General features: G+C 40.2%; 1 protein-coding gene across 4 annotated transcripts in view; it reads right to left on the minus strand.

Moving 5' to 3' along the window:
- The window catches only part of SI (sucrase-isomaltase), a 172594-nt gene that overhangs the window by 42364 nt on the left and 102462 nt on the right, over positions 1 to 27768 (minus strand). For all 4 annotated transcript variants that reach the window (XM_075937869.1, XM_075937870.1, XM_014573793.3 and 1 more), the window contains 11 exons: positions 20097 to 20230; positions 19533 to 19567; positions 19326 to 19442; positions 13960 to 14108; positions 10464 to 10545; positions 10294 to 10350; positions 8689 to 8813; positions 8164 to 8252; positions 5894 to 5943; positions 2141 to 2311; positions 371 to 517 (listed from right to left, as the gene is read on the minus strand). In XM_075937869.1, coding sequence (XP_075793984.1) covers positions 371 to 517; positions 2141 to 2311; positions 5894 to 5943; positions 8164 to 8252; positions 8689 to 8813; positions 10294 to 10350; positions 10464 to 10545; positions 13960 to 14108; positions 19326 to 19442; positions 19533 to 19567; positions 20097 to 20230 — 1156 coding nt within the window. The remainder of the gene's footprint in view (positions 1 to 370; positions 518 to 2140; positions 2312 to 5893; positions 5944 to 8163; positions 8253 to 8688; positions 8814 to 10293; positions 10351 to 10463; positions 10546 to 13959; positions 14109 to 19325; positions 19443 to 19532; positions 19568 to 20096; positions 20231 to 27768) is intronic.

Raw genomic sequence — 27768 nt, forward strand, 5'->3', positions numbered from 1 at the left:
TGTCTGGTCTTTCCAGAACATCAGGCAAAAGAGAGACAAATAGCAAAATGTCAAATGCCTCAGTCCCAGTAGTGGTAGTGATAGTTATAGCAATAAGGATGATTAATTCTGCCTGCTATGCAAAAGCTGCCAAGTGACCCTCAGAACAGCAGTGTCTAAAATAGCTGGCAACCATCCCATTGAAGGGCATCAATCTTTATTCATATAGTTATACTTATTTTCATTTCTTAAACATTTTGTTGCATTGCTAAAACAATTTGCAAAAGTACATAAAATACCTTAAACTGCTAGTCAATAATTCCTTTAGTTTAGATAAATTAAGTGTCATTAAAGTTGTGTTCTCATTCATGCTTCACACAAATCTCCTTACCTGCCAGATACAGCCACGAGCTGTACAATTTTCTGGTGATGCACCTGACTCAGGATAACAGTTAAATTTTTCATTGTCTTCAGACATTGACCATTCCACTGAGTAGGGTTTCCCCAGTTCAAGTTGAAGCCTAGTAATATGCAGGAGCTTTGAAAGAAAACAAAAAACAAGAAATCTACCTGAGGGCATTGCAGCTTTCAGTTCATACACTGCTTATTAGGTAGCAATTTCTTTTTGTCTTCCTCCCCTAACTCAAATTTGAAACTGTCTGAGACTTATTTTAATATGGCACAGATTGTGAATTCCAATCTGTGAGCTTTGCAAAGTCTTTGTAAAATTTCTTTTTAAAAATCTGAAGTCCATTCTGATTTCACCTGTATACAGGCAGTCCCCGAGTTACGCGGATCCGACTTATGTCGGATCCGCAGTTACGAACGGGGTTCCTCTCCCTGGTCTCCAGCAGACCAGGGAGAGGAAGCAATGCGGCGGAACACATGGGCAGCGGACAGGGCTGTCCGCTGCCCACGCGCTCCGAGGCTTGGCTCTGCTTTGCCCCCCCCCTCCCCCTGGTCTGCAGACCAGGGGGAGGGGGAGGGGCAAAGCAGAGCCAAGCCGCGGAGCGTCTGGGCTGTCAGCTGATCACACGCTCCGCGGCTTGGCTCTGCTTGGCTCTGCTTTGCCCCCCCCCTCCCCCTGGTCTGCAGTTCCGACTTACATACAGATTCAACTTAAGAACAAACCTACAGTCCCTATCTTGTACATAACCCGGGGACTGCTTGTACAGAAATTCCTGCTTTCCCCTCCAAGAAAAGATGGTATAACTTTAGGGTTTTCTTTTTTTTCCGGGCACAAGGCAGAAAGGCATGAGACTTAAAAAGCACATAGTTTTGTAAAAAGCCTTGGGGAGAGTCTGGGGGTGGGAATTAGTTTAGTTTTTTCCATCATACTGAGTCCTGAAGGCCATCATGATAATATGGATTTCTTTCAATTGCATTTAAGGGTGCTTGATTTCATTGTTATTTATAGTGACATCTTCCCCATAATTATATATATGATAGAATCACGGAGGGGATTTGTTAGTCCTGAGAAAAATCTTTTTTACTATTTTATAAAATACTAAGAAACATGTTGGATATTTCATTCAACATTCAGGGTCAAATCATGGCTCAATGATACCATTGTGAGTTCTGCCAATGACATCAGTGGAGCCAGGAGATAAGGTCTTTGTCTTGTTGTCAAATATAGGCTATATTTGACAAAAGCATAACAAAAAAGAAAGGTCATAATTATACAGGAACAGGGGAAGGGGAGGAGGAAAGAAATCATCCAGCTTTTCAGTAAGTACGTGGTGGCAATGCTAGTTTACCTCTCAGTTCTTAGGGCTTAAATACATTTTTAGAATGATTGAAAAAAAAAAACCAAGCACTTCTGTGAGTTAAGAATTTCTGAAGATTAAGTTGGTTACTGTAGCAATGACTTGGCTACAATGCACATTTATTATGTCATACTTTCTTTTCTTTTTTACCTTATCAAATTGAAACCTGGCTTGATTATATTTTGTGTTATTTACTAATCATGATACAACATTTCAGGTTGTTTGACTCTCAATGCCAATGTTTCAGTAGTGGTATATTTTTATATTTATTTAAAAAAAATATAGGGCTTAATACTGCAACTGAGATCTGATTCAATGCCAGGCTTAAGGAAGAAAGGTTACATTACTTAGCAGATAGAATCATACCCTTTAATGCCCCTAAATCAGCTGCTTACCTGTTTTACAGCATTATAGTTGACATTATGGAGAGATGGAACTGTCACACCATTTTGTTTGATTATAACAGCTAAAGGATGTCCAAGAATTCCTAAGATCTTAATTTCATCAAATTTTAAATTGTTTGGGTCAGTATATCCATTGTGCACAACCTTAATATCTAAAACATTCTGAAAGACAACAAAATATATTAGATTCATATTGTCCCAACTTGCTATCACATTGACCTTTCAATGTGATAGTGTCTTATAGTATGATCATTTATCTCTGATTATCAGACTAAAAGTCATGCAGTTCCTTCTTTCCAGATCCACTTACCTGCTTTTTACATTAAGGCTACGTCTACACTGGCCCCTTTTCCGAAAGGGGCATGCTAATTTCACAGGTCGTAATAGGGAAATCCGCGGGGGATTTAAATATCCCCCGCGGCATTTAAATAAAAATGTCCGCCGCTTTTTTCCGGCTTTTAGAAAAGCCGAAAAAGAACATCTACACTGGCCCCGATCCTCCGGAAAAAAGCCCTTTTCCGGAGGATCTCTTATTCCTACTTTTCTAAAAGCCGGAAAAAAGCGGCAGACATTTTTATTTAAATGCCGTGGGGGATATTTAAATCCCCCGCGGATTTCCCTATTACGACCTGTGAAATTAGCATGCCCCTTTCGGAAAAGGGGCCAGTGTAGACGTAGCCTAAATGTTTATGTATCATATACTTATATATAACACACGTTGACATCAATGTGTGTTCTCTAAGTAGGACTACATATAAAGGGGAACAGCAAAGAGAGCTTTTTCCCCTTCCCCTTTGTAAGTGCACAGAGGTCAGCCACAACTACAGTTGTCCCTTAATTGTGGACTGCTCTCTGGTAGGGATCCCTTTTGAAAAAAAAACAACTCAAAGAAGCATAGAAGCAGCAGGGCCTAGGACCCTTCATTCCTTCTCAGCCATCAGATAGGGAGAGGAAGAGATGGTACACCCTGATGAAATATGGAGAGGTAAGTGCATTCCTCCTGTCTCCTGCATTGCATGTGCACAGACCAGGAGGCATTGCAGAATGACACCTGCTATTCCTGCTGGGTCAGAGTATGGTCATGCATTGCATGCCAGTAAGGTTTCTACAGTGGAGTTAGAAGTGTAATTTCTAGCTAGGTTAAATATATGACGCTACCTCTGATCTGAGCTAGTGTGTGAAAAGTACCAGCATAGCTGCTGCTATTGCTGCATGGGCAGCAAGACAAGCTAGCAATCCAAGTAGAGTCCTGTATGAAAGCTAGCTGTGTACTTAGAGCAGCTAGCCCATCCCACAGCCTATACAGCTGCAGCTAGCAGAGCTATTTTGAATGCATGGACCGAAATAGCTTGTCCCCACTACAGAGGAGCCTCGAAATTAGTCCCAAGTAGGCTCTGTTATTGTAGACATGTTACCTTGACTTAGAATCCCAAGAAGCTCTTTGAATTACTCTGGGGAGTAGTTATTTTGAAATAGCAGCAGCGGAGCATCTACACAGACACTATTTTGAAATAACAATTTCAAAATAAGCATTATTCCCCAAGGAAAGCAGGAGTACAGATTTTGAAATAACTAGCCCATTATTTCAAAATAACGGGCCTAGTAGTGTGGATGCTCCACTTATTATTTCTAAATAAGGGGGATTATTTCAAAATAACTCCCTAGTGTATTGACCAGGGCTGGAGGTGCAATTTTGTCTTGTCTTTTAGATAATGCAAGAGTTCATAAGCCATTTCCCTCATCTGCACACATATTATGAAACACAACAATAGACAGCTGCAAACAATAAAAATTGGGGCATATTACCTGAAAACATGAATTTAGGGGCAGGTATATTACTTGATACCACCTATAACTTTTTTTTAAATGTGACTATATTTCAAGTTGGATGAGTTCCTTTACAATACATCTTGCTTTTCTCTGTACCTCATATAGATATTTGTGTGTTTAACAGCATGTTCCTTTTAAAAATATGCATGAGATGATGAGCTATAATGTACTCATTTAAATAGATTGGTAAAGTGACAGCGAAAGTGCAGCTGGCAAAATGATACTATTAGCCTCATGTTACTTTGATTTCTGCATACATAAATGTTTAAGTTATACAAATACATTTTATGAAATATAGTTTCACTGTCAAAAACTGAGGGTTTAAAATATCTTCACAATACTTCTTAAATATGTATTTATTGTAATTTATTCCTATCAAATATAGCATGTTAAAGGCAATTACACAAAACTTCAATGCAACAACTGATCTTATTCTAATTTCTACTCTCCACCCCCCAAAAATACAAGTGTTCAGAACTCAGATTTTGATACAAGTCTGTGTAGAGTGGGACCATTTGTGAAATTAGGAACCATAATCTGGGGTTGGATTCTGAACCAATCTTTCTCTCTGAAATTCTGAGTGTAATCACATCTGCTGTTCTGGTTTAGAGCCCACCATTATAAAGCTCTCTGATATAACACCCAAAGTTACGAAAATTTTCCCATTTACATTTGAGTTTGCTGAGAACTAATTTATGAACACCATTCCTATCGCTAGGAATAATTAGAAAAGGGATAGATAACGAAACAGTAAATATCATAATGCCACTGTATAAAGCCATGATACATCCACATCTTGAACACTGAGGGTATGTCTACTCTACATGCCTCTGCCGACAGAGGCATGTAAAATAGGCTACTCAACATAGTCAATGAAGCGGGGATTTAAATATCTTGGCTTCATTAAAATAAAAATGGCCACCGCGCTGTGCTGGCTCATCTGATCGTCGGCACATGCTTGAGTTAAGGTGCAGATTAGTCGACAAGGGAAGCCTTTGTCGACCGCTCCCTTATGCTTCGTGAAACGAGGTTTACAGGAGCGGTCGACAAAGGCTTCCCTAGTTGACCGATCCACGTCTTGACTTGCACGCTGTGTTAGTGCTGTTTTGGTGGTTCAGTGTCAAACAAAGATGCACTATTTGGAAAAGGTACAAAGATGGGCCACCTAAAGGATGAAGGGTATGGCACAACTTGCATAAAAGGAGGGATTAACAAGACTGAGGATGCTTAGCTTGGAAAAGACATGATTAAGCATGGTGGGGAGGGAGAGAATATGACAGGTCTATAAAACCATGAAGAGTATGGAGAAAGTCCATAAGGAAATATTATGTACCCTGACACAACTCAGCAACTAGATGTCACCCAATTAATAGGCAGCAGGTTTAAAATTCATTGCCAGGAGATATTGTGAAAGCTAAAAAAATATAACTGGGTTCAAAAAAGAATCGGGTGAGTTCATGGAGGATAGGTCCATCATTGTCTATTAGCCAATATGGCAAGGTCCTGGGTGTCCAACAGCCTCTGACTACCAGATCATCAGAGCAGATGACTGAAGATGGATGTCTCAATCATTGCTGGGTTGTATTTGCTCCCTCTGACATACCTGGTATTGCTACTATCAGAAGACAGGCTACAGGGATAGATGGATCACTGGTCTGACCCAGTATGGCTGTTCTTATGTCTTTTGTCTCCAAAACTAATTGATTTCTCAAATAAAAATTCACAGAATTCCTGCAACTACTAAAAATACAGATCATAACCAAGAGTCAGTCTGAAGGCAGAACATCTTTTTTTTTTCTCATTTTAACCCTGTAATATTATAGCTGTGGGCTCATGAGTAACTAACACAAGTTTTTAGCAGGCTAGACAGGGTATAGTATTTTAAAATGGTAACATCTTCCTAACAATACCCACCTGACTTGCATTAAACGTTTCTAACAGATAAGCAGCCTTTTCATATGCATCTGTAATGAGAAAGCAGTAGAGTAAAATATATCCCACTATAAATTCGTTTTGGTGAATATTCATGACAGTTATTTTAAATGTATTCCAAATACAATACTGGTAACAATCTAGAAAGCTACTAGAAAAATCATGCCACTATTTGCATAATAAATACACTTAGCCAGAACCCACCATGGAAATGTAAGTGAGAGCAAAAACTCTACACATTTTTCCGTTTGTAAAGTTAACATCAAAATCTTTAAAAAGCTCCTCCCCCTTCTTCCTCCCCCTCCGGAAAAAAAAAACCTGGTACAAATGTTCAAAACCTGATTTAAACATCAGTTGTGCCAAATGAAATTCAATTGATTTGTTTTATTCTGTTCCAGGCTGCTTGTGGGGACATAGTTATTAGCAGTAAGGGTAAGGACAGACTAAGACTGAATTAAATACCAGGGTAGGTCTGCTGAATTTAGTGGGACAACTCATGTAGTCAAAGAGACATATATGATCCTGATACTCTCCTGGATTAAGGCCTGAAGAGTTTTTTGGGAACCTTTGGATCTGGGCCTGGAGATTGGAAGGGCCCACACAAAGCTGTGACTTAATGAGAAACAAAGCAAGTGCTGGGAAAAAGGCTGTCAGAGCTAGAGGAAGTGTCTGTCTGAAGGACTCCACTGGAAGGAAGAACCCATTTGAGGTCCAGCAATAAGAAGAATAAAAGATTGTGAAGAGGACTATTTGTTCCATGATTGGGTAGGACAATGTTATGTAATGAAAGTTCCACATTTCTATATCCACCTTGTTTGAGGGAGGGAAAGAAGTTTAGTACATACAGGATAGGATCAGTAACTTCATATTTAACTGAACTTCAATTTGAGCTTTTTATTTCTCCCTATGTTTTTTAAAAGTTGAGTGCATATCCACTTTAATGTTTCCTTTAACAAGTCTCATGCTGGGGAGCTGGAGACCTCAAATCACAGGTAAAGCAAACAAGTCTTTGAGAATCGGTACATAGGCTCAAGGGGAGACTGTTCCTAATCCTTCAGACAGATTTAAGAGTCTGAGAGTCTCCCACAAGACATGTCAACAATTCCCCACCTTCTGCTTTATTCACTATCCATTTACACATTACCATGATGGATAGGAAAGTCTCTTTTGAAAACATCAGTGTCTATTTTCTTTAAAAGCCTCAGATTGGGGATCTAAATTACCATACGGTAATGCTGATAACCAGAGCCACTGTGGTTTCCCTATTTCGGAAAAATAGATCACTGCGACATTGCTGAAGTGTACCTTGTAAGGTGGGTTAATTTAATTAAGTTGTGATTAAACTCTATGAGCACAGTAACTAGTTCCAAACCTGCATCAATCAAAGCTTGGCAAACTTTAGAACACCTCACAGCAGTCTGACAACACCTCATTCACTTCTGCTGAGATTGTTAAGCGTGTCAAATCAGCTACTGAAAGCTCAGAAGAAACTTATCTGTGGATTGTATCTGAAACACACTTGATATGAGGGATATAATTTTTATTTCTTCTAAATTCAGACACACTTCAATTTAAAAATGCTAGGAAAATCAGTTCAGACTTCTCACTTCATGCTTAATTTACATAGTTATGCAAAATTATGAGGATAAAGTACAATCTCTCTTATTACACATACTAGACTAAATCTAATGACATAACTTAAGGTGTGAAATATCTGAAATCTGAAAGCAATAACGTGAGAGAGTTTAAGAGAGAAATTAATATGATTGTATTATTGTATAGTATTACAGGTTTAACTTTACTTTTTGTTTTTCAAGCACTGTTCTTTAGAGCTTTCCAGCTGTGGATGCTGAACCTGAAAATCATCGCATACATGTGGGAGGAACCCCTATGCTTATATGGAATTCTCTTGTCTTTTGCAGGGCTCCAGGCAGGTTCAGGTTTTCATATATGCATGGTATAGGTCAGCATTAACAGGACCTTAGAATTTATATATGGTACATTCATTCACATGTATAGTCCCATTGAACACAACAGTACTATGCACATGTAAGTGTTCCCAAACTTGGTGTATATGCTGATAGTTATTTACAACATATCAAATACTTTATAAAAATGACAGTGTGTACATTCAAAACTAAAAAAGTGTAGAAATCATCAGCACCAAGAAGGAAGAAAAAGTTATACAATTTAGGAAACTTTACTGTTGATTTAAGTAGATTTTCTCACTTTGATTTACTATTGAAACTTACCAATGCTGCTCCCATCATCCCAGTATAGCTGACCTTGAGCGAACCCATTATCATCTAAAGCAACAGTAAGTCCCATAGAGTTTTGTCGGCTACAAAACAAAAATGGTCAGCAAACACATTATTCTTTGTCTATTTCCTCAGAGTCATAACTACTTAAGATATAAAAGGAACATTCCTTGACCATATTGGCACACTTCTTCTGTTGTCCTTATTTTCAGAAAGCATATGATAAATCAAATTTATCTTATGCTTCACCTGCAATCTCTAGTTCATTTTAACTGGGTCTTTAATATTCCAAACCACTAACCATGCCTGAGGGCACTCCAGGATCATAAAATGTCCTGGCGCACCAGCAATTTGCCTGTTGGGCTGGGAACTGAAGTTTGCCAACCCCCACTTCCAAGATAAGAAAAAAATTGGTAAAACACAATAACTCATTCATAAGCCAACCCCCGCTCTTTACTGTGTCATTTTTACCAAAAAAATAATGATTATTGTTGAGTATATACAGTCATTTCATATTACCTGTAAAATGTATTATTAGCAGGGTCCTGCCATGGGATGATGTAGCCTCCACGAATATGAAGGTTGATATGCTCAAGAGGAGTGGATAGATTGCGGAACTCTCTCCTGAATTTAATATACTCATCCTATAAATAAAAATAATTGATTTCAACTGAGTTACATCTAATTCATACTAATGTAAATGAATAAGGAAGGAGATCCTAAATATGTTAATTACTTTTTTTCCACAGAAATATTGATTTACATGCATAACTACACTGTCATTTTCATGTTCTTCTTCAAAATATGGAATGAACATTTAAAAAAACCAGACTGCAGCTTCAATAAAGTGGGGCACAGCTCAAGGAACTAAACCACGACTATAATTTTGGTGCCTTTAAGGAACCAAACCACAAAGTGATTATAATTTCAGTGCCTTTTTTTTTTGGCTGCCTACTCCTCCCTCCAGCTTTTCTCCCCAGGCTTTTCTCCATTTCTACAGAAGGCACAAGCAGCTAAAGCTGCCCCCCTTCTGCTCTCTTGCCAAATACCTCAGACAGAATATTTCAGGGATTAAAAGTCAAGAGATGGTGTTTCAGGGTTAAAGGTGTTTTATGACATTCCAACACTTGACCATTTAGTTCACTCATAAGTAGAGGTTAGGTGTTACACTAAGTAGGGGTGCCGACAGTCATGCTGGGTACATGGGCAAGGTGGGGGAGGCTCAACTCTGTGCTCCTTAAAGGAAAAGAAGGGGCAGGGCAGGAGCAGCAAGTGAACAAAGCCAGTCCCACCCAGCCTTCAGTACCACCAGACCATGGCAATCCCCCTTAGCCCTTAGAGCCACCCGGTGCGCACAGTACTCTGTCAGTAGTGGTGGTAGCCAAGAGCCCCAGGTCCTTTTAAAATCGCTGGACCCCAGGGCAGTTGCACTCTTCCCACTCCCGCCCCCCACTCCCCAGGGAAGCCTGACACTAAGTGAATAGCTTGAAAGAATCTGACAGAAAAATTCAGGTCAGACCACAGTCTTCCTAACTCCAAACACAAGTTCCTTCATCTCTCTACAGGGGAACCTAGTGTCTTGAAATCCCCACTCCTATCTTGGAATCTTCAGGGGCAGCTTGAGGGTGCTAGGTATCCTCAATTCCTATTGATGCTTAGTAGCTCATTGAATTGAAACCAAGATTTAGAGCTTTATTTCCAAAATGATTTCATTTCCCAACAAAACCTTGTTTTTAAAACCCTCCATATCCTGTCTCATCCACCTTGTCACCCCCTTCCTGCAGCTTTTCAACTATCAGTGGGCTCCCCTCTATCATTCCACATAATCTCACAACTATGTGCTGCTATAATTCTGTTGATGATGTTCAAGTCTATATCTCTTGCCAACTTTCACAGTCTTCGTACTCCTCTCTTTGCTAAACATGGTTTTCTTCCATTTAATTCTCCCAGTCTATAAAAAATGCTTGGGGATGTTGTTTATGTGAAAAATATGAATAAAATATGGTGTGAAATTGTATTTAAACACACAAAGTGAAGAAGTCCACCACAACCTTTGGCAGACTATTCTGCTAATAGTTTTTGCTATTAGCAAGAAGGTCAATAGAAAACATTTATATTACTTACAGTGTAATAATCATACCAGCGTGCATTGGGTATATAAGCCAACACTGAAGTAGCATTCTGGAATTGAAGAACATACATGTTATGTCCAATAAAGCAAAAAAAAAAAAAAGAGGTATATATAAAATTATTTTAAAGTATTCTCATATGTAATTAAATATCTACAAATTTACCTCCAGAACCGGGCTAATGAGCAGCGCAGGTCCCCACAGAAATTGTCTATATATATCCCATGTTGTTTGGTCTTCCACAAACCTAAGAGCAATAAAATCATTACCATGAATATGTTATCAATCTTTCTATAAGAGTTTCCTTTTAAAAGCACACTGTGAAGTTAAAAGTATTATCTACTATACCAGACACACTCCAACCTTATTTATGTTACTTTTTTAAATAATTCAGATTATTAAAACTGGACCATTGTTAACATCTAATTTATAGAGATTATAGAAGTGCAAGGTACCACTATTCATATATAGTTTATTTACTTTTGCTTTTTATCCAGTTTAGATCATGACACTAAAAAGGTCCACTCCTAGTCACTTCCATTTTTAAATCCTTATACATTTGCACAATCTAGGAACCAGATTGAGAATTCCTTCCTCAGAATGTTGTACAGATACTTACAAAAATAGTCCTTCTGAAGACAATGAGGGTGTGTCTAGACTACAGGGGTTTTTCTGAAAAACGGCCGTTTTTAGGAAAAAACTTCATCTGCATCCACATTGCAATTTAATTCTTTCTATAGAAAATCGAAAGTACGCAGGGGGTTTTCCATTGTTGGTAAACCTCAATCTATGAGGAAGAACACCTTTTCCGAAAGAGCTCTTTCAGAAAAAGGCATGTGTGGACTTGGAAGAGGGAGTTTTTTTTTAAAGAAGAGGAAAGAGGAAAAAGCACAGGTGCCCTGGTAGCCACTCCATCCATAGCAATCACTGCTTACATGTGAGATAGCATCCAAGCAGTCTGGACACTATCTTTTGAAAAAGCGCATCGCTTTTTCAATGTGCTTTTGCAGTGTAGACGTGCTCTTTCTAAAGGAGTTTTTTCAGAAGTTCTCTTCCGAAAAAGCTTCTTTCAAAAGAAGCCTTCAGTCTAGATGTACCCTGAGTTACTCAAATGAGTTATAATCACCAAAAGGAATAACGTGATTACAGTCCAGCCCTATTATTTTTAAACCTTTATAAAGATGGGATGCTGTCTGAATTAAAAGTAAGGGTATATCGACACTGAACGGCTATTTCGGAATACCAGAAAAATCCTGAAATAGCTACCCCTCATCTTAACAAGCTACTCGGCATTTCAAAATATTTTTCGAAATAACGGATGCATTATATCGGTATCCTGGTAACCCTTGTTCCACGAGGGTTAAAGGATGTGTTGCAATAGCACGTTATTTTGAAATTTGGTGCTGTGTAGACTATTTCAAAATTAAATCAAAATAAGATATGCAATTTGAATAGTTAAAGTCAATCACCATTCACTTTAATATAATGGTTTATTGGTCACACAATTCATATTGATTATGGTTAATAGTTACAGAATCATTAACAGTTGCTTAATAAACGTTAAACTGTTTAAAATGTGTATAGAGTTCAAGATATCAATAGGCTGCTTAAAATCTGTAAAACTTTATGCTGTTATATGTCTTATCATTTGTTATAGTGTAACTCATATCTGTATCATATTATAACATCTATTAATCTCATATAAGCCCTTTAGAAATTAAAATGGTGAATTTGAGGAATTATAATTTGATGATCATCATATATATAGTAGCCCAATGTCTGTGATTCTGTAATGCTGAAATGCTGGCTGTTCCCTCTGGGCGCCGCTGTTGCCTCCTTGGCTGTTCCCTCTGGGCACCTCTGTTGCCTGAGTCACGTCCTTCGCCTCCCACTATGGTGCTCGGCTGACTTCTGCACTGCTCAGCCGGGCCGCAGTGGGGGAGCGAGAGGTGCAAGCGGCCGTTCGGGTGCCACGATCTCAAGTAGCCCGGTTGAGAGGCGCAGAAGTCAGCCAAGTGCCACAGGGAGGTGAAGGGAGGCGGGGTGGTGATGTAGATGGCCAGAGGGCAGGGCCCAGCCATGTATGTCACCACCCCACCTCTCTTCACACCCCACTTTGCCTCTCGCCATGGAGAGAGAGAGAGAAGAAAATCCCGTCTTATGACGGGCTAATTGGCTAGTTTTTAATAGTCATAGAGATAATTTTCAGATCACAGTGACTTGACTACACACAGAAGTTGCTAAACCATGCAAACCAGTAGTCAAATCATTCAAATCTCTGTGTGGTCACAGATATGTCAGTTTGAAAATCATATTGGGTTAGCTTGAACCTGTAATCTTAAAGGCAAATGCTATGGATTTAAATCAATTTAATTGTGTGTATGGACAATTTTAGCAAAATCTGTTTAAAATCACATTTTTTGTTAAACTGGTGCAATTTAGGATGTAAATACTAGACTGGGTTTTTCAGATATTTACATACTTGTCTTCACTACTGGGGTAAGTCGACGTAAGTTATGCTGCTCCAGCTATGGAAATAACACCATTGGAGTTGACGTAGCTTAGGTTGACTCTTAACTGTGCTACTTCAATAGATGACGCTTTCTGGTGACTTACCTTAATCTTCTCGGGGAGCTGGAATACCGGCGTCAACTAGAGAGCATACTGCCATCAATTTAGTGGATCTTCACTAGATCCACTAAACTGACACTCAGTGCATCGATTGCAGCAGAATCGATCTCCCCATAGTGAAAACCATCCCTACCTTGAGATACCTTAAACAACCCTAATTTTCAGAAAGGACTGAGTACCAACCCTTTGAAAACTAGATATTTTTAAAATTTCTCAAGCTGAGCATCCAAAACTGAGGTATACAAAATTACTAACCATTTGAAAATACAAGAATTCTGAGTCAGATTCCTTTCTTATATCTACACAACAGCACAATAATAAAAGATTACAAAGATTTAACTATGGCCAAAGCCTCCTTGTTTATTTTGTTCTTGGATCCTTTTGCAATATATATATATTTTAATTCTATGTGTGTTCACCCTCAAAAGGAGACAGAACACCCATCAACTCAGGAAAGCTGGCTCTTAAAACTGGGACAAACATTACACAGAGACACAAATGTTGAGTTTTGTATAAAGTCAAATAACAAGCTCTTGCCTGACTTAAGGAGCTGAGATTTAAATTAAGACAGAGTTTATGAGAAGGAAAAACAGGAAAGCTATAAAGGGTTTTTGGTGAAATAAAGATGAAGACTCCACCCGCAGCAGAATTATGGTAGACCCTACCTGCGAGATGGCATGAAGAGACAGAGGGAACTCACTATAGATTACAAGGAATAGGAAGAGGAATAGATAACAATGAATGAAAGAATCTTGGGAGGGTTGTAAAAACAAGAGTTTATTGTGAACATAATTTTGGAAATGGACCCAATCCTATGAGTTGCTGACACTTTCTATAGGAATTGAGAGGGAATGTAATTTAGCACCTTCAAAAGCTACCTCTGAATATGTGAGATTACATATTGGAAAAAATTGGAAACCAAATATCCTGGCATACTAGAATAAACATTCTTATAAAAAAAGAGCTAAAGTAAACTCCTGAGTTTAAGCTAAAAAACAAATAGTTGTCAAACTGAACACTTCATACTTACTCATGGAGGAGAGGACGCACTACAGTGCTACCATGAACATGAGCTTGATACATTAAGGTGTAGAGATAGGGTAACAGTGTGTATCTTGTATTGAGTACATCTCTGGAAATATTTTCAAATTTTTCGTCAAAGGCAACAGGATCTTGCCTCTAAAAATGGAAAGAAACTGTTACTGAAACCAGAGACTCTCATACCACTTTCACCTTTCTTCCTTGTTGTTAATTATTCATGTATTTAATTTTAGAAGTACATTATGGTCCTGATCCTCTAAGGTACGACAGCATTTTCTGAAAACCCTAAATGATGCATTCCTGACTCCCTGACAGTTGGAAAGTTTGGCCCTGCATGATGGAAGTGATTGCAGTGACCTTCACCAGGAAGTGAGAGAAACTGACTCCTCATGGAATTTATTATGTTTAAATTATAATTATTATAACCTCCAGTTGTATCTATATTGATGTATATCCAGATTTTACATCAAAAGCAAAATTATGAATAAAAACATCTATTGCACAATCACTTACAATGATATTTGTAGTGTTTGTATTGTGGTAGAACTGAGAGAATGGCTCTCTTTTTGATTCTGTGAACTTTTTCACTGACAACTTATTTTTGGAGGGAGTTGTAAATTAGCTATTAATAATTCACTGCCAACATGAAATTTAGTTGAAAAGTTCTCTGGAAAACATTACCATTAATGTTTTTTTCAACAAACTTACATTGTAGATATTTCCTTGATTTAAGCTATAACGTGTTGGGGGGTTTTTTAATTGAAGAAATAAAATGGTTTGAGATAATTGATACTATTTACATATGGACTAATATGCATGTTTCCTAAGTTTACATTATATGTTTATTGTAAATTCCTATTATCTGTGTAATAGTAGCATCAACAATTGACTATATGAATCAAAATCCACATAAGGAATTATTAATAGTTGAAAACACCTTTAAGGGACTACGTAATGAAATTTTTCTCCCTCAACCACTTGGCTTTTCATAACAGCAGGTGTCACTGTGGGCCCTAAGTAGGGGAGCTTAGAAGGAAGGCTTGAAAACCCTAGTGTGGGGGCAAGAAGGGGAAGTTTAATACAAACTCCATTGAATGCATGACACATCATATTGTACATAATTTATTATCCTTTTCAGCAGGACAGCACTCAGGACTTTCAAAAAGTAAAAAGAGCACTAATGAGTGATGTCAGAGAGCACTTTCAATATTTATTAAACATACTGAACAATACCTTGGCAAATTGGGTAAGAATGGAAGAAACATGATAACCCTCAATCTGTATTTTAAAGGCTTTAAAAGGCCCATTGAAAGGTGTGCTGCTGCAAGATAAAGCATGCTGTTTTTAAAAAGGAGACTTTAATCCACTAGATATATGCCATATAAATAGCTCAACTCTGCGAGACCTGCAGCTCTAACTAGAAAAGAAGAACTGTTTCTATTTTTTTTGTTTTCCCAGTTATCTTGTTTTACAGCTTTCAACAATACATATTCCTTAGATAATTATTTTGTTTTTTATTCTTTAATGAAATACAGTAGCTGATGGATACAAAATATGGAAAGTAAAATAACTTTGCACAGTCGCTCTACAATCTTATTAAACTATTCCATTTTTTTATTTGTTCTCTACTTGCAAACTACTAGGGGATGAACTACTAGGGTCATTTTTACTGAATTAAGTGTACTTTAGAGAGGAAAAAACAAGCAACCAACTAAACAAAACAGAAACTTTACTTGAGCATTGTAGGTGCAGATTTTTTTTAAAGGCATGAAAGTAAAAATATATCTGAGCTTGCTTCAGTCCTAAATAGGCTGGTTCCCATTGCCATAACTTACAAGCAGGCCCTTTACTGGTGTAAAACCTATATGGGGTGAGGGGCATACCTAGGACTAGGGAGCCAGGATGGTTACATCCACTTTGCAGCAATGCCAGGACAGTTTAAAGTTATTCTTTCTTGGCCAAGACTCTATTCAAGGTGGCAGTGAAAACACTATATAGCAGCCCTAGGGTTCAATAACTCTATGAGCACAAGTATCAAGAGGGGTAGCCGTGTTAGTCAGAATCTGCAAAAGCGGTGAGGAGTCCTGTGGCACCTTATAAACTAACTGACATGTAGGAGCATAAGCTTTCGTGGGCAAAGACCCACTTCGTCAGATGCAGTTGCATCTGACGAAGTGGGTCTTTGCCCATAAAAGCTTATGCTCCTACACGTCAGTTAGTTTATAAGGTGCCACAGGACTCCTCACCGCTCTATGAGCAAAGGAGCTATAGCTGACACATGAGAGTACCATGCACACTGTTCAATTTCAGTCATAGTGAAACAAGTTTCATGTGTTGCAATTAAGAGACTGTCTTGCTGTATCCCTACAGCAATGTCCCAGTACAGCTAACTTTAAACACCAAAGTTCTGATTGCCAGAATCACTGGGTTTTGAAGGGTGAACCCAAGGAGGAAGAAAAACAGAACTAAATTAACAGCTTAAACTCCTCTAGTGCATCACTGACAACCTATCCTAGAAAATGAGCCTTCACTCTCACAGACCTTGTGAAACAGGCCAACCATTGCCTACAGAAAACCCCCTAATCTGAAGTAAATACTCACCAGCAGCTACAAACCATGCTTCAGATACACTCACACAGGGTATGTCTACACTACAAAGTTAGTTCGAACTAACGGATGTTAGTTCGAACTAACTTTCATAGGCGCTACACTAGCGCTCCGTTAGTTTGAATTTAATTCGAACTAACAGAGCGCTTAGTTTGAACTAGGTAATCCTCATTCCACGAGGATTAAGCTTAGTTCGAACTAGCTAGTTCGAATTAAGGGGTGTGTAGCCCCTTAATTCGAACTAGTGGGAGGCTAGCCCTCCCCAGGTTTCCCTGGTGGCCACTCTGGCCAACACCAGGGAAACTCTACTGCCCCCCCTCCCGGCCCCAGACCCCTTAAAGGGGCACGGGCTGGCTACGGTGCCCGTGCCAGGTGCAAACCTGCCAGCACCCAGCCAGCAGACCCTGCACCTGGCACGGATCGAGCCACCCACCCGATGCCCCCCAGCCCTCCCCCTCTTCCCGGGACCAGACTGGCAGCTCCCGGGAGCTTGCCCGGGTCCGCAAGAGGCGGGCACCCGCCTGGGCTAGTGCGGACATCGTGGACCTCGTCCATGACCTCCGCACTAGGCACAGGAAAGTGGCCGGCTTGGGCAGGATAGCTGCCAGCCTGGCCACCCAGGAGCAGGTGTACAAGAGAATCAAGGGGGTCCACTGAGACCCCCGACCCTGAGCCCTGAGCTTACAATGGCCATCCTGGGTCAGACCAAAGGTCCATCTAGCCCAGTGGCCTGTCTGCCAACAGTGGCCAACCCTAGGGACCCTGGAGGGGATGGACCTAAGACGGTGACCAAGCCATTTGTCTCATGCCATCCCTCTCCAGCCTTCCACAAACCTTGGGCAGGGACACCACTCCTACCCCCTGGCTAATACCACTCCATGGACCCAACCTCCATGACTTGATCTCACTTCCCTTTAAACTCTGTTCTAGTTCTAGCCTTCACAGCCTCCTGCAGCAAGGAGTTCCACAGGTTGACTCTTTGCTTTGTGAAGAACAACTTTCTGTTACTAGTTTGAAGCCTGCTACTCATTCCTTTCCTTTGGTGTCCTCTAGTCCTTCTTTATGGGAACTAATGAAGAACTTTTCTGTATGCAGCCTCTCCACCCAACTCCTGCTTTTAGAGACCTCTATCTTGTCCCCCCTCCGTCTCCTCTTTTCCAAGCTGAAAAGTCCCAGTCTCTTTAGCCTCTCTTCATATGGGACCTGTTCCCAACGCCTGATCATTTTAGTTGCCCTCCCCTCTCCCAGCCTCTCTCTTCCCCTCTCCCACCTCCTTTTCCCAGTCTCCCCCAGTTTTGTTCAATAAAGACAGATTCCATTTTGGAAGACACGTTATCTTTATTTTGTACATCAAGAAGAGGGGCTAGGGAAGGGTAAGTGGAAGGAGGTGAGGGAGGAATGGGGCACGAGCCCCCAATGGGGAGGACTGGGCTGGCTCTGCGGGCTTCTGGGGGTGGAAGCCCCCCAATTGCCCCGTCTCCCCAGATGGCAGCCTGCAGCAAGTGCAGCCGGGCTGATGGCCGAGTGCTGTGATGTGCCCAGTGTGGGCACTCAGGGCACTCCAAGCCAGGACTGCTTTGCAAGCGGGGCACCCCTGAGAACTGTCTGTCCGGGGTGGGGGTCGGGACCCTTTAAGCACAGCCCTCGGCTAGCCTGAGACAGCATCTCCACGCTCTAAGTCCTCCTCTGATGCCCTGCCGGCACTGCTTCCAGCCATCCTTAACCCCGCTTCAGGGTCCACTTAATGTGGACGCGCTAGTTCGAATTAGCAAAACGCTAATTCGAACTAGTTTTTAGTTCTAGATGCGTTAGTTCGAATTAGCGCTGTAGTGTAGACATACCCTCAGTAACCTAACCCTGCCACAAACCCTATAGCCAACTCTGTCCACATATCTATGCAAGCAACACCATCATGGGACCTAACCACAGAAGCCACAACATCAGGGGCTCATACAATAGCACATCCTCTAATGTTACAGACTAACATGGGTATCTCTCTGAGACTTTTTAAAGTGGTAGAGTTGCACAAAATCTTCCAGGATCAGTTGAAAGCAAGGTCAAAAATATGGGTCAGAACCAGTCTGCAAAACATGAATTTCTAAAAGGGTTATATTCAAATAGACTTAGTTTTTCCTAGCCGAATCTTGTTGCAAAATGCACCCAAAAATATGGGTTGACAGCTTCATGAATGGTCACAGGGAGTTCACAGGAACAAGAATTGGGATGAGAGGCCATACTAGAGAATACAAGGCTCAAAGGAACTACTGTGATCATATAATCTGACATCCTATATAACTCAGGCCATAGGACTTCTTTTGAACTAGAGCATATCTTCCAGAGGGGCAAATTCTAATCTCTGTTTAAAAACTTTGTGAGAGAGAATCCATCACACCACTTGATAAGTTGTTCCAGTGGTTAGTTACATTCATTGTTTACAAAGTGCACTTAATTTCTTAGTTGAATTTGTCTAGCTTCAACTTCCCAGATAACACATCTGAAAATGAAATGCACAGGCAAACAGAATGCAAATACTAGCAAAGCTAGAATTCCTTCTCCTCTGATAAGTGAGTTAATAATGATGAAAGCATTTACAATCAATCAATCAATCAATCAGACAAGCAAACATTCTTTCATAGTGTGCCTTCTCTACTTTTTTAATCTGTTTTCCTTAGATCGTGAATTTTTCAAGTTTGGGGCTGTTCATGTCTTACATACACTTGAGTACATTACTGATAATCTATAACCCACCTTTGCACCTGCACCATTATGATTTCTGGAAAATGGGTAAAATGCTCCCAGCTGCATCCAACGGGCACACATATAATAATCTGCATCATTGAAGAAGCCACAAATATCTGCTCCAGTCTGAAAGTTTAAAAAGAGTATATTTGAATTCTGTATATTACTGAAGTTAGCTAATGATACTTCAAACATATCGTGACAACATTAACTTACATAGGATATTCCAAAGAGGCTAAATTCCATCATACCTGCAAGAAAAGTAAGGTGACTTTATTAATTGCTATTTCTATAGTTTCTCTAATATATTGTTCTTCTTCCCCTCTTAAGTTCCTGACAGCTGGCAGCAGAAGCATATAAGGACAGATGAAAGGGAAAATGTGGTGAGGAAGAGGGGAGACAGAGAGACAGAAAGAGAGAGCTAAAGAGAATCTATGGGGCCCAAGATCAAGATGAAAGAACCAAAAGTAGAGGGTGGGTATTTTGTGAAGGAAAGGGGAGCTGACTTCCGTGGGAGTAGAGAATATGCCCAGGGTCAAGACCAATGACTATTTTGGAAGCATATCAGTTTTAAAGAGTTGCTTAGCAGCCATTAAAAGAATGTTAAAAAACAAGCAATTAAAACACGAGTGCTGATTTTGCTGAACTAAGCAGCTTGTATTGCCTACAAATAATTTTTTTTTGATCTAAGCCTAGTAAAGGAAGTAAAAAACACAAAAGTGTCCAGAATACATTACTGCATAGGATCAATTGACTGTAAATCCTATTGCTTCCACATACCAATTATAGATTTATAAAGCTGATCCCAAGCTGCAGTGTTATCGCCAAGCCAGTGTCCAGCCCATTTGCCACTAGAGGGATATGTTGAACGAGTGATAACAATTCCACGTTCCTTAGTAGTGTTCTGTAGAGCACTAATATTGAAAATAAAAGGACCGTAAATTAGACGTGGAAGAAAATGTTCTATAAAAGTCTTACATAAAGTTTTCTTTAATAATAAAATTATTTTTTCTTATATTTTTATATTGAAATTACAACCATGTCATTACTGGCATGATTAAATAAGTATCAGAACTTGGTTACAATAACGTTTTCAGAAGTTATCAAGATTTGCATTTGCACTGGAATATACTAGAGTTCAGAAAGTACCTTTACACACTTAAATGAAAATCAAGTGCAAATAAAGCTAAAGTATGGTCAGAAACTTAAGAGCCAGAAAGAAAGGATGCTAGAATATGGAATTTCATATTAAAACAGCTAGAATTCAGTAGAATAGGAGGTAGAAAATCATGTGAATATCTTTAAAATTGAATGCATGAAGTGATTCAAGGTCATTGTAGAAATACCAATGACATATTAGGTAAATTGGAAACAGTAATTAAAGAGAACTTTGGACACATGCAGATAAACATAACATTGGGAGAAAGGCAGGGTGACACCTTATTATGGATTGAGTTAAAAGCTTGTTCAAACTGATGTGTGCACAGGCCCTTTATTTAAGATAGTTGTAAGAAGCAATTAAGCTGTCACACCTAAAACAAACCCTATTAGGTCTACCTAGAACTAGACCCATGGCTCCACTGGATATCGATCCATTTGGAGGAAAGTGTGTAGAGATGGCTTAGAAAAAACAGAAAAACTAACAACAGAGAAGAAAAGAGGGAAAGACAGAGGTAAACTGCAAGAAACCCAATCAGTAGCCTGTGAACACAATGTGACCCTGGAAAAGTGAGAGAGCGCCTTTGGGTCGGTGACCTAAAGAGCAAGAAATTTCTCTTTTTGATCTTGGTTCCTCCTGCATTTGGAGAAGCAAAATATCATACATCTTTTTAGATTAACAAGGTCGCAGCCAAGAGAATATCACACTCCATCAATTTCTACCTCCAACTGGAACATACCCAGGGCTAGCCCCTCAAAAGAGCCTACACTTCGGGTACATCTAGACTACAGGGTTTTGTCAACAGAAGTTTTGTCGACAGATACTGTCTGTCAACAAAGAGCATCTAGACTACATTCAGTTCTGTCGACAAAGCAAGCTGCTTTGTCGACAAAAGCCTGTAGTCTAGACATACCCCTAGATGCAATAACACCTTCTGTCGACAGAACTCTGTCGACAAAAGGTGTTATGCCTCGTAAAATGAGGTTTACCAGCGTCGACAAAACTGCTGAGTTCTGTCGACGTTATGTCGACAGAACTCAGCGGTAGTGTAGACGCAGGTATAGTTTTGTCGACAAAAGTCCACTTTTGTTGACAAAACTCTGTAGTCTAGACACACCCTTCGGTAAAAGAAAATTTTGAGCCTCTGCAATCTACTCTACTAATTCTTACAACTGGATAAAAGAGATTACAATGGATTACAAATGGATAAGAGAGAATTTGTAAATATAATATATTTAGATTTTCAATAAGCTTTGGACAAAAATCACTCATTAAGGAAGTTAAAAGACAACTCCCCTCATTCAGATGGGTGAGGAGGGCTGATAGCCTCTAGAACAGCTTTTCCAGTCTTGCCTGCCTCCTTTACAGCTGGGAGAAGTGGGCTGACAACCCTGCGCAGCCTGGGCTCTTAAGATGGTGCCTGAATCTTACCCAGGAGAGGCAGCTTGTCCAATTCTGCCTCCCTCCTCTCCTGCTATGGGGCAGGGGTAACATGATTCAGATTGAGCAGAGGGATAAATTGCACTTTGCCTATAGAGCCTGCAAGGAGACAAGCTGGTGCCAATGCCCAGAAGAGGAAGCAGAGCTGGCAAAAGGCAAACACAGCACTGGGAAAATGTTAGATGGACACATTACTGAGTGCATTTGCTAGTCAGAATTTGTATATATTGTTTGGCTTTGAGCAGGGAAGTCTAGCGGAGCCACCAGATAGAGAGAAAACAGGTAGACACATCCAGGGATGGGACATTCCCTGATGCCAGTGACTGACAAATCTGGTTCTGCCCTATTATAGCAACCAGGCCGATATTCCCATTGCAATCAGTCTGTGGTGCTTAGCATGCAAAACAAAGGATTTATTTTTCTTTTAAACTCAATGCATTTAAATATATGGCCACTGCCACAAGGTATCACAGAATCCAAGCAGCTGCAGTGTTAAACGCAGATGCATTAGGGCAAACCAATTACTAGCTGACAAGGTTAAGAAAAAATGTCCTCAATGAGCTTGGTTATTGCATAATTGTCTGTTTTGAGGATTCCTCTGAAATCTCAGCTATTGGCCTCTGTTCTGATAGCAGAGTAGATGGGTCTCTCGTCGGAACTTCTTGAACAATTCCTCTGATCCTACGTCATATTGTGAATCATTATACAGAAATAATAAAATACAAGTTTAAAAGCTACATTGATGAAATCACATTGCTTTCTAATGCTATGTGCACAATAATAGCCTGCACAGCTGCTTCAATAAGGCAGTGTTCACTGTTTTTTCTTCTACAGGATTTACAGCTTTAGTGACATTATAATTACAGTAAAAACACACGAGTCACTTAAATTACCATAGTAATTAAACTAGACTAATACATTGTAATTATTTCTTCCAAGATAAACAGTTAAGTTTTCTAATATCTTTTATTCCAACATTTTCATACTCTGCTTGCATGACTCCATTTGTAGAGTGACTTGGAAATTGCACATAGTGCTGTAAACATAAAGAAAATATATGTCAAAAAAGTCTTTATGGCACTACAAATATATACAGGTCAGTGTGTGCTTAATTGCTTTGCTGGATTAGATTGAGAGTCCTCAGTACCTGGCAAGACTGGCCCCAATACACTTCTGAACATCAGTTATATGTGATGTAACAAAAATCTAATTAAACCTGAAAGTCTATGACTGTAAAATGTAGTAGCCAGGTCTGCCTGAAAGATAGAGTTCTGCAGTAAATCAACATTGAGGCAATAAAAGGCAGCCAAGAGACTATCGCACTATCTAATATGCTCAAAACAGGCAAGGGAGAGCAAGTTTGTAAAAATCTGGTGTTTATGTTAAGGTTATGTGACTATGTGGAAGTTATAAATCTTAATGTGCTCCTTGGTTGATCTAGTTGAGGGGTGGGGAACCTTTTTTGAAGTAGGAATAAGAGCCTCCCAAAAAGGGCGCTTTTTCCGGAGGATCGGGGCCAGTGTAGACGCTCTTTTCCGGCTTTTTTAAAAGCTGGAAAAAAGCGGCGGACATTTTTATTTAAATGCCGCGGGGGATATTTAAATCCCCCACGCATTTCCCTACTACGACTCATGAAATTTACATGCCCCTTCCGGAAAAGGGGCCAGTGTAGACGTAGCCCTAATGTTCTCAGTTTCTGAAACAGCAATAAATATCTTCTTCCTTAATCCTTCTGCCAACGTCTGATCTGTGCTGGCAAAATTCTGAGGAAAAAGCTTCAGTCCCTTGTCCCATTTTCCCTGAGAAAATGTCAAAATTTTGGCTCTGGATTGTGCGGGAGCCGCACGACATACTCTAACTTGAAGCCACACCAGAATGATAGCCAGAAAACATCATTCGTTGGTTTCATATATGTAAGCTATATTGCATCATCTGAGAAGAAAATTGTACTTTGCATCACTATTTCTTGATTCCGATTGCCCCCATGTGTACTATAGTACTATGGCCCTTCTTCTATTATGGTATTATACCACCTTAATGCTGTCATAGAAGACAAATTTTGAACATTTAAGATTTTTAAATAGATGTTTTGACCATATTTTCAGGTATAAGAAGTATTTGAACAAACTGTATCATTTGTCTTAACCACTTCTGATATTCAGATGAACCATTTAAAAACAGGGAAAAAAATCACTAGATTTAATTTTACCCTTGATAGTTAGAAACAATGATAAAAATTCAGTGCTAAATTATTGTCTACAGACAATTTTTAAATGTACTTTGATTTGGCTGACAATAGAAGAATCAGGAATTCCTTCCTGTCAGCAATTTCGCAAGTGTCTTGATTGACAGTGATGCACTGGCAGGCTGCCAAATATAACATCCATTCAGTCAAAAATTCAAGTGGCCTTGATATTTTCTTTCTTTATAGTAATATCAAAGTTACCAAGGGCTTTAAGGTCATTAAGGCCTATGGAAAAATGCTGCTCTTTGCTTGCTCATTGAATTGGAAATGAAACAACCAAGATATATTATCATTAGATCAGACATTATCTAAAACAGGAGAGGATATTACTCAGTAAGGAATTAACATATAATAAAATTTGCCTTGGACCTGAAAAAATAAATTGTTAAAGAGAAGGCCTTACGCATATAATTTACATAAAAAGCTCACTAATTTTCCTGTTTAGTATTATTCCTTATTTTTTGTTAAGGATGTTAATTCCAGAATGTACATACAGTGCCCTGAATTTAAAATAACAAATTCACAAACCATAGCCTGAGATATACCATAAGAACAAAACAGTATCAGTGCTATAATTAAAGCAGTCCATCATAGCTATACCTGGAAGCAAAAGGTATTTCATATTTTAATTACTTTAATTACTTTAGGTTATTGTTGGGTAATTACTGTTCATAACAGCTGATCAAAATGCTGAGGATTGTTCTGTCTTGTAAATGAGCAGCCGAGTTTGCGCTTTTATGACTGACTGATCTTGTTTATAATGCAGAGCATTGTCCCAAGATGGCCTTGGTGACTGTCTCATAATAGATATCATGGCTGAAGATGCAGCATGTTTTGTCTGAATGTGTTGGGACAAGAAAATATTTGATGGCATTTAAATTAAAATATATTAGAAATAGCAACATAACCATCTTCTCTGATAAAGCCAGGCAGCGATTAAGGTTGCACAACATAAAAATTATACAGATGAAATCATTAAAATCAGTGTACAACTAATTGCTGCCAGATAGATGAGAAAATAAGATTCTTTATTATTGGACTTAGGTAAACTCTTTTTTTTAAGAGTTGTGTGAAAATTACATCTGCTTGGAGAGCGGGACTGTGAAACAGCTTGACTCTAACCAAGACAGTTTCTTTTGAAGAATTACATTTAGCGACCGCTAAAGACTCCGAATGACACAAAACAATTTTCTTGCTTCAGATTCTAATTATTAGAGCAGAATCCTCTTTGGTAGGGCCCATTCATGGGCACCATGTCTTGAATAAAGGCTAGGATAATGAAGAGGAGGGTGAGTATTATCTATCTGGTGCAATCATCATAGTAACTGAGCAATGAAATATGAGTAAATAAAACCAATCAAAGTCCAATAACTAGAATATACAGGGAGTCCCCGGGTTACGTACAAGATAGGGACCGTAGGTTTGTTCTTAAGTTGAATTTGTATGTAAGTCGGAAATAGTGTCCAGATTCAGCCACTGTTGAAACTGACCAGCAGCAGCTGAATCGGACACGCCTGGGGCAGAGCAGCTGGAGTGCTGCTGGGTTGGTCTGGTAGCGCCGACCCTTGGCGCGGCGGGACCAACCCGGCAGCACCCTAGCTGCTCTGCCCCAAGTGTTCCCAAGTCAGCCACTGCTGAAACTGACCAGCGGCTGACTACAGGAAGCCTGAGGCAGAGCTGTTCTGCCCCAGGCTTCCTGGAATCAGCTGCTGATCGGTTTCAACAGCGGCTGAATCTGGATGCCTGGGACAGAGCAGCTGGGGCACTGCCAGGTAGGTCTCCACAGCGCTGCACCTTGGTGCTGCAGGGACCAACCCGGCAGCACCCCAGCTGCTCTACCCCAGGTGTCCCCAAGTCAGCCGCTGCTGAAACTGATAAGCGGCTGATTCCAGGAAGCCCGGGGCAGAGCAGCTCTGCCTCGGGCTTCCTGTAGTCAGCCGCTGGTCAGTTTCAGCAGCGGCTGACTTGGGGATGCCTGGGGCAGAGCAGCTGGGGTGCTGCTGGGTTGGTCCAGTAGCGCCGCACCTCGGCGCTGTGGGACCAACCCCGGCAGCCCCCCAGCTGCTCTACCCCAGGCATCGGCGAGAAAAGCCTGGTCTGCTGGGGGGGGGGGGGCGCACTCGTTGCACCCCTCCACGCCAGCAGACCAGGGAGACACGGAATGGCTTTTCTCGCCGTGGAGGACGCGGGTGGCAGGACCACCGAGATGTGCCATGGTCCCACCGCCTGCGTCCTCTGCAGTGAGAAAAGCTGCTCCGCGTCTCCCTGGTCTGCTGGGGGGGGAGGTGCTAGCTCCGCGTTTCCCTGGTCTGCTGCAGGAGGCGGCGACAGTGGGGGAGGCACCCTGCACTAGCTGCGCGCCTCACCCCTCCCCCCCCGTTCGTAACTAGGGGTCCGACTTAAGTCGGACTGACGTAACCCAGGTACTGCCTGTATAACAGTGTGGATTTAAAACTTTTTACCATCAGGCCCTCCTTTTGTTCCAGATGGGTACGATTATCATCTTCACTTGTATGACAGTCAATAATGATACATATCAGCTATTAATAAAATACTGGTACACTAAAGTATGCACACTTATGACAACTGCACCATTACAGAGATTTGCTTCTTTCTGTACATGTAACTTACCAAGGTGTGGAATGACTGACACAAATTACAAAATAATGTGATCTGCAAACTTGTCAAAGTAGATCACAGGCTCCTGCCACATAATGTCCCCCATTCTGTCACTGTTCGCTCCTTAATTTATTTCCTTTGAGTTCCCATATATTTCCTCCTATAGCTCCTGTCTCCTTTTATTCCCTGTTACCAAATATGACAGCTGCCTACTTGGTTAACACCAGAGACTGAAGCAAGGCTATCCTGAAATAAAAAGGAGACGTCTATACAGTTTGAGATAAAGAGCCAAAACAATATGAGACTACAGTATGTCGGCAGGGACTAGCTTTTATTTAAAAGGCACAGGTGATCACAAGAACATAAGTTTCAAAGCGGTTGCCGTGTTAGTCTATAGAGGAAAAAACTTAAAAAATAACAGTCTTGCAGCACCTTGGAGACTAACAAAAAATGTTAGTAGATGGTATCATGAGCTTTCGTGGGCATGACCCACTTCTTCTGATGTGCCCACAAAAGCATAAGCTACTGAAAGAGATTTGTTTTGGTTTTCTATTCAACTACCCGCTTTGGCTGAATACTATTTGCTTTTAACAGTTGAAGACAGCAATGACAGCGCTACTTAAAATTTTGTTCAGAGGAAAAGAGATCCCAACTTCTTGAAAGCCTACAGTTTTTTCCTCTTTTCTCAGCTATTAGCACTAAGCAAACACTGTCATGAGACAAGTACATAAACCTAGTCCATTTGTCCTTGACATGCATGGAAAAAAAGTGTTACATTTTCCAGCTTCTGACTCCAATTAACTGTGCTCGTACAAGCTGTTTCTGGATCCTTTCAGTCTGCCCTTTGCGTAAACCTCATGTTAGATGAAGAGCATACTGCCAAGCAAGAAGCTTCAGAAGAATGAGGTGTGAAACAGAAAGATCGGAGAAAAACTATAAAGGAAACTATGAAGAGGGAAAAAGAGAAAAATATGAAACAAAGCAAGCCT

This window comes from Pelodiscus sinensis, chromosome 10 (assembly GCF_049634645.1).
Source record: "Pelodiscus sinensis isolate JC-2024 chromosome 10, ASM4963464v1, whole genome shotgun sequence".
Lineage (NCBI taxonomy): Eukaryota > Metazoa > Chordata > Testudines > Trionychidae > Pelodiscus > Pelodiscus sinensis.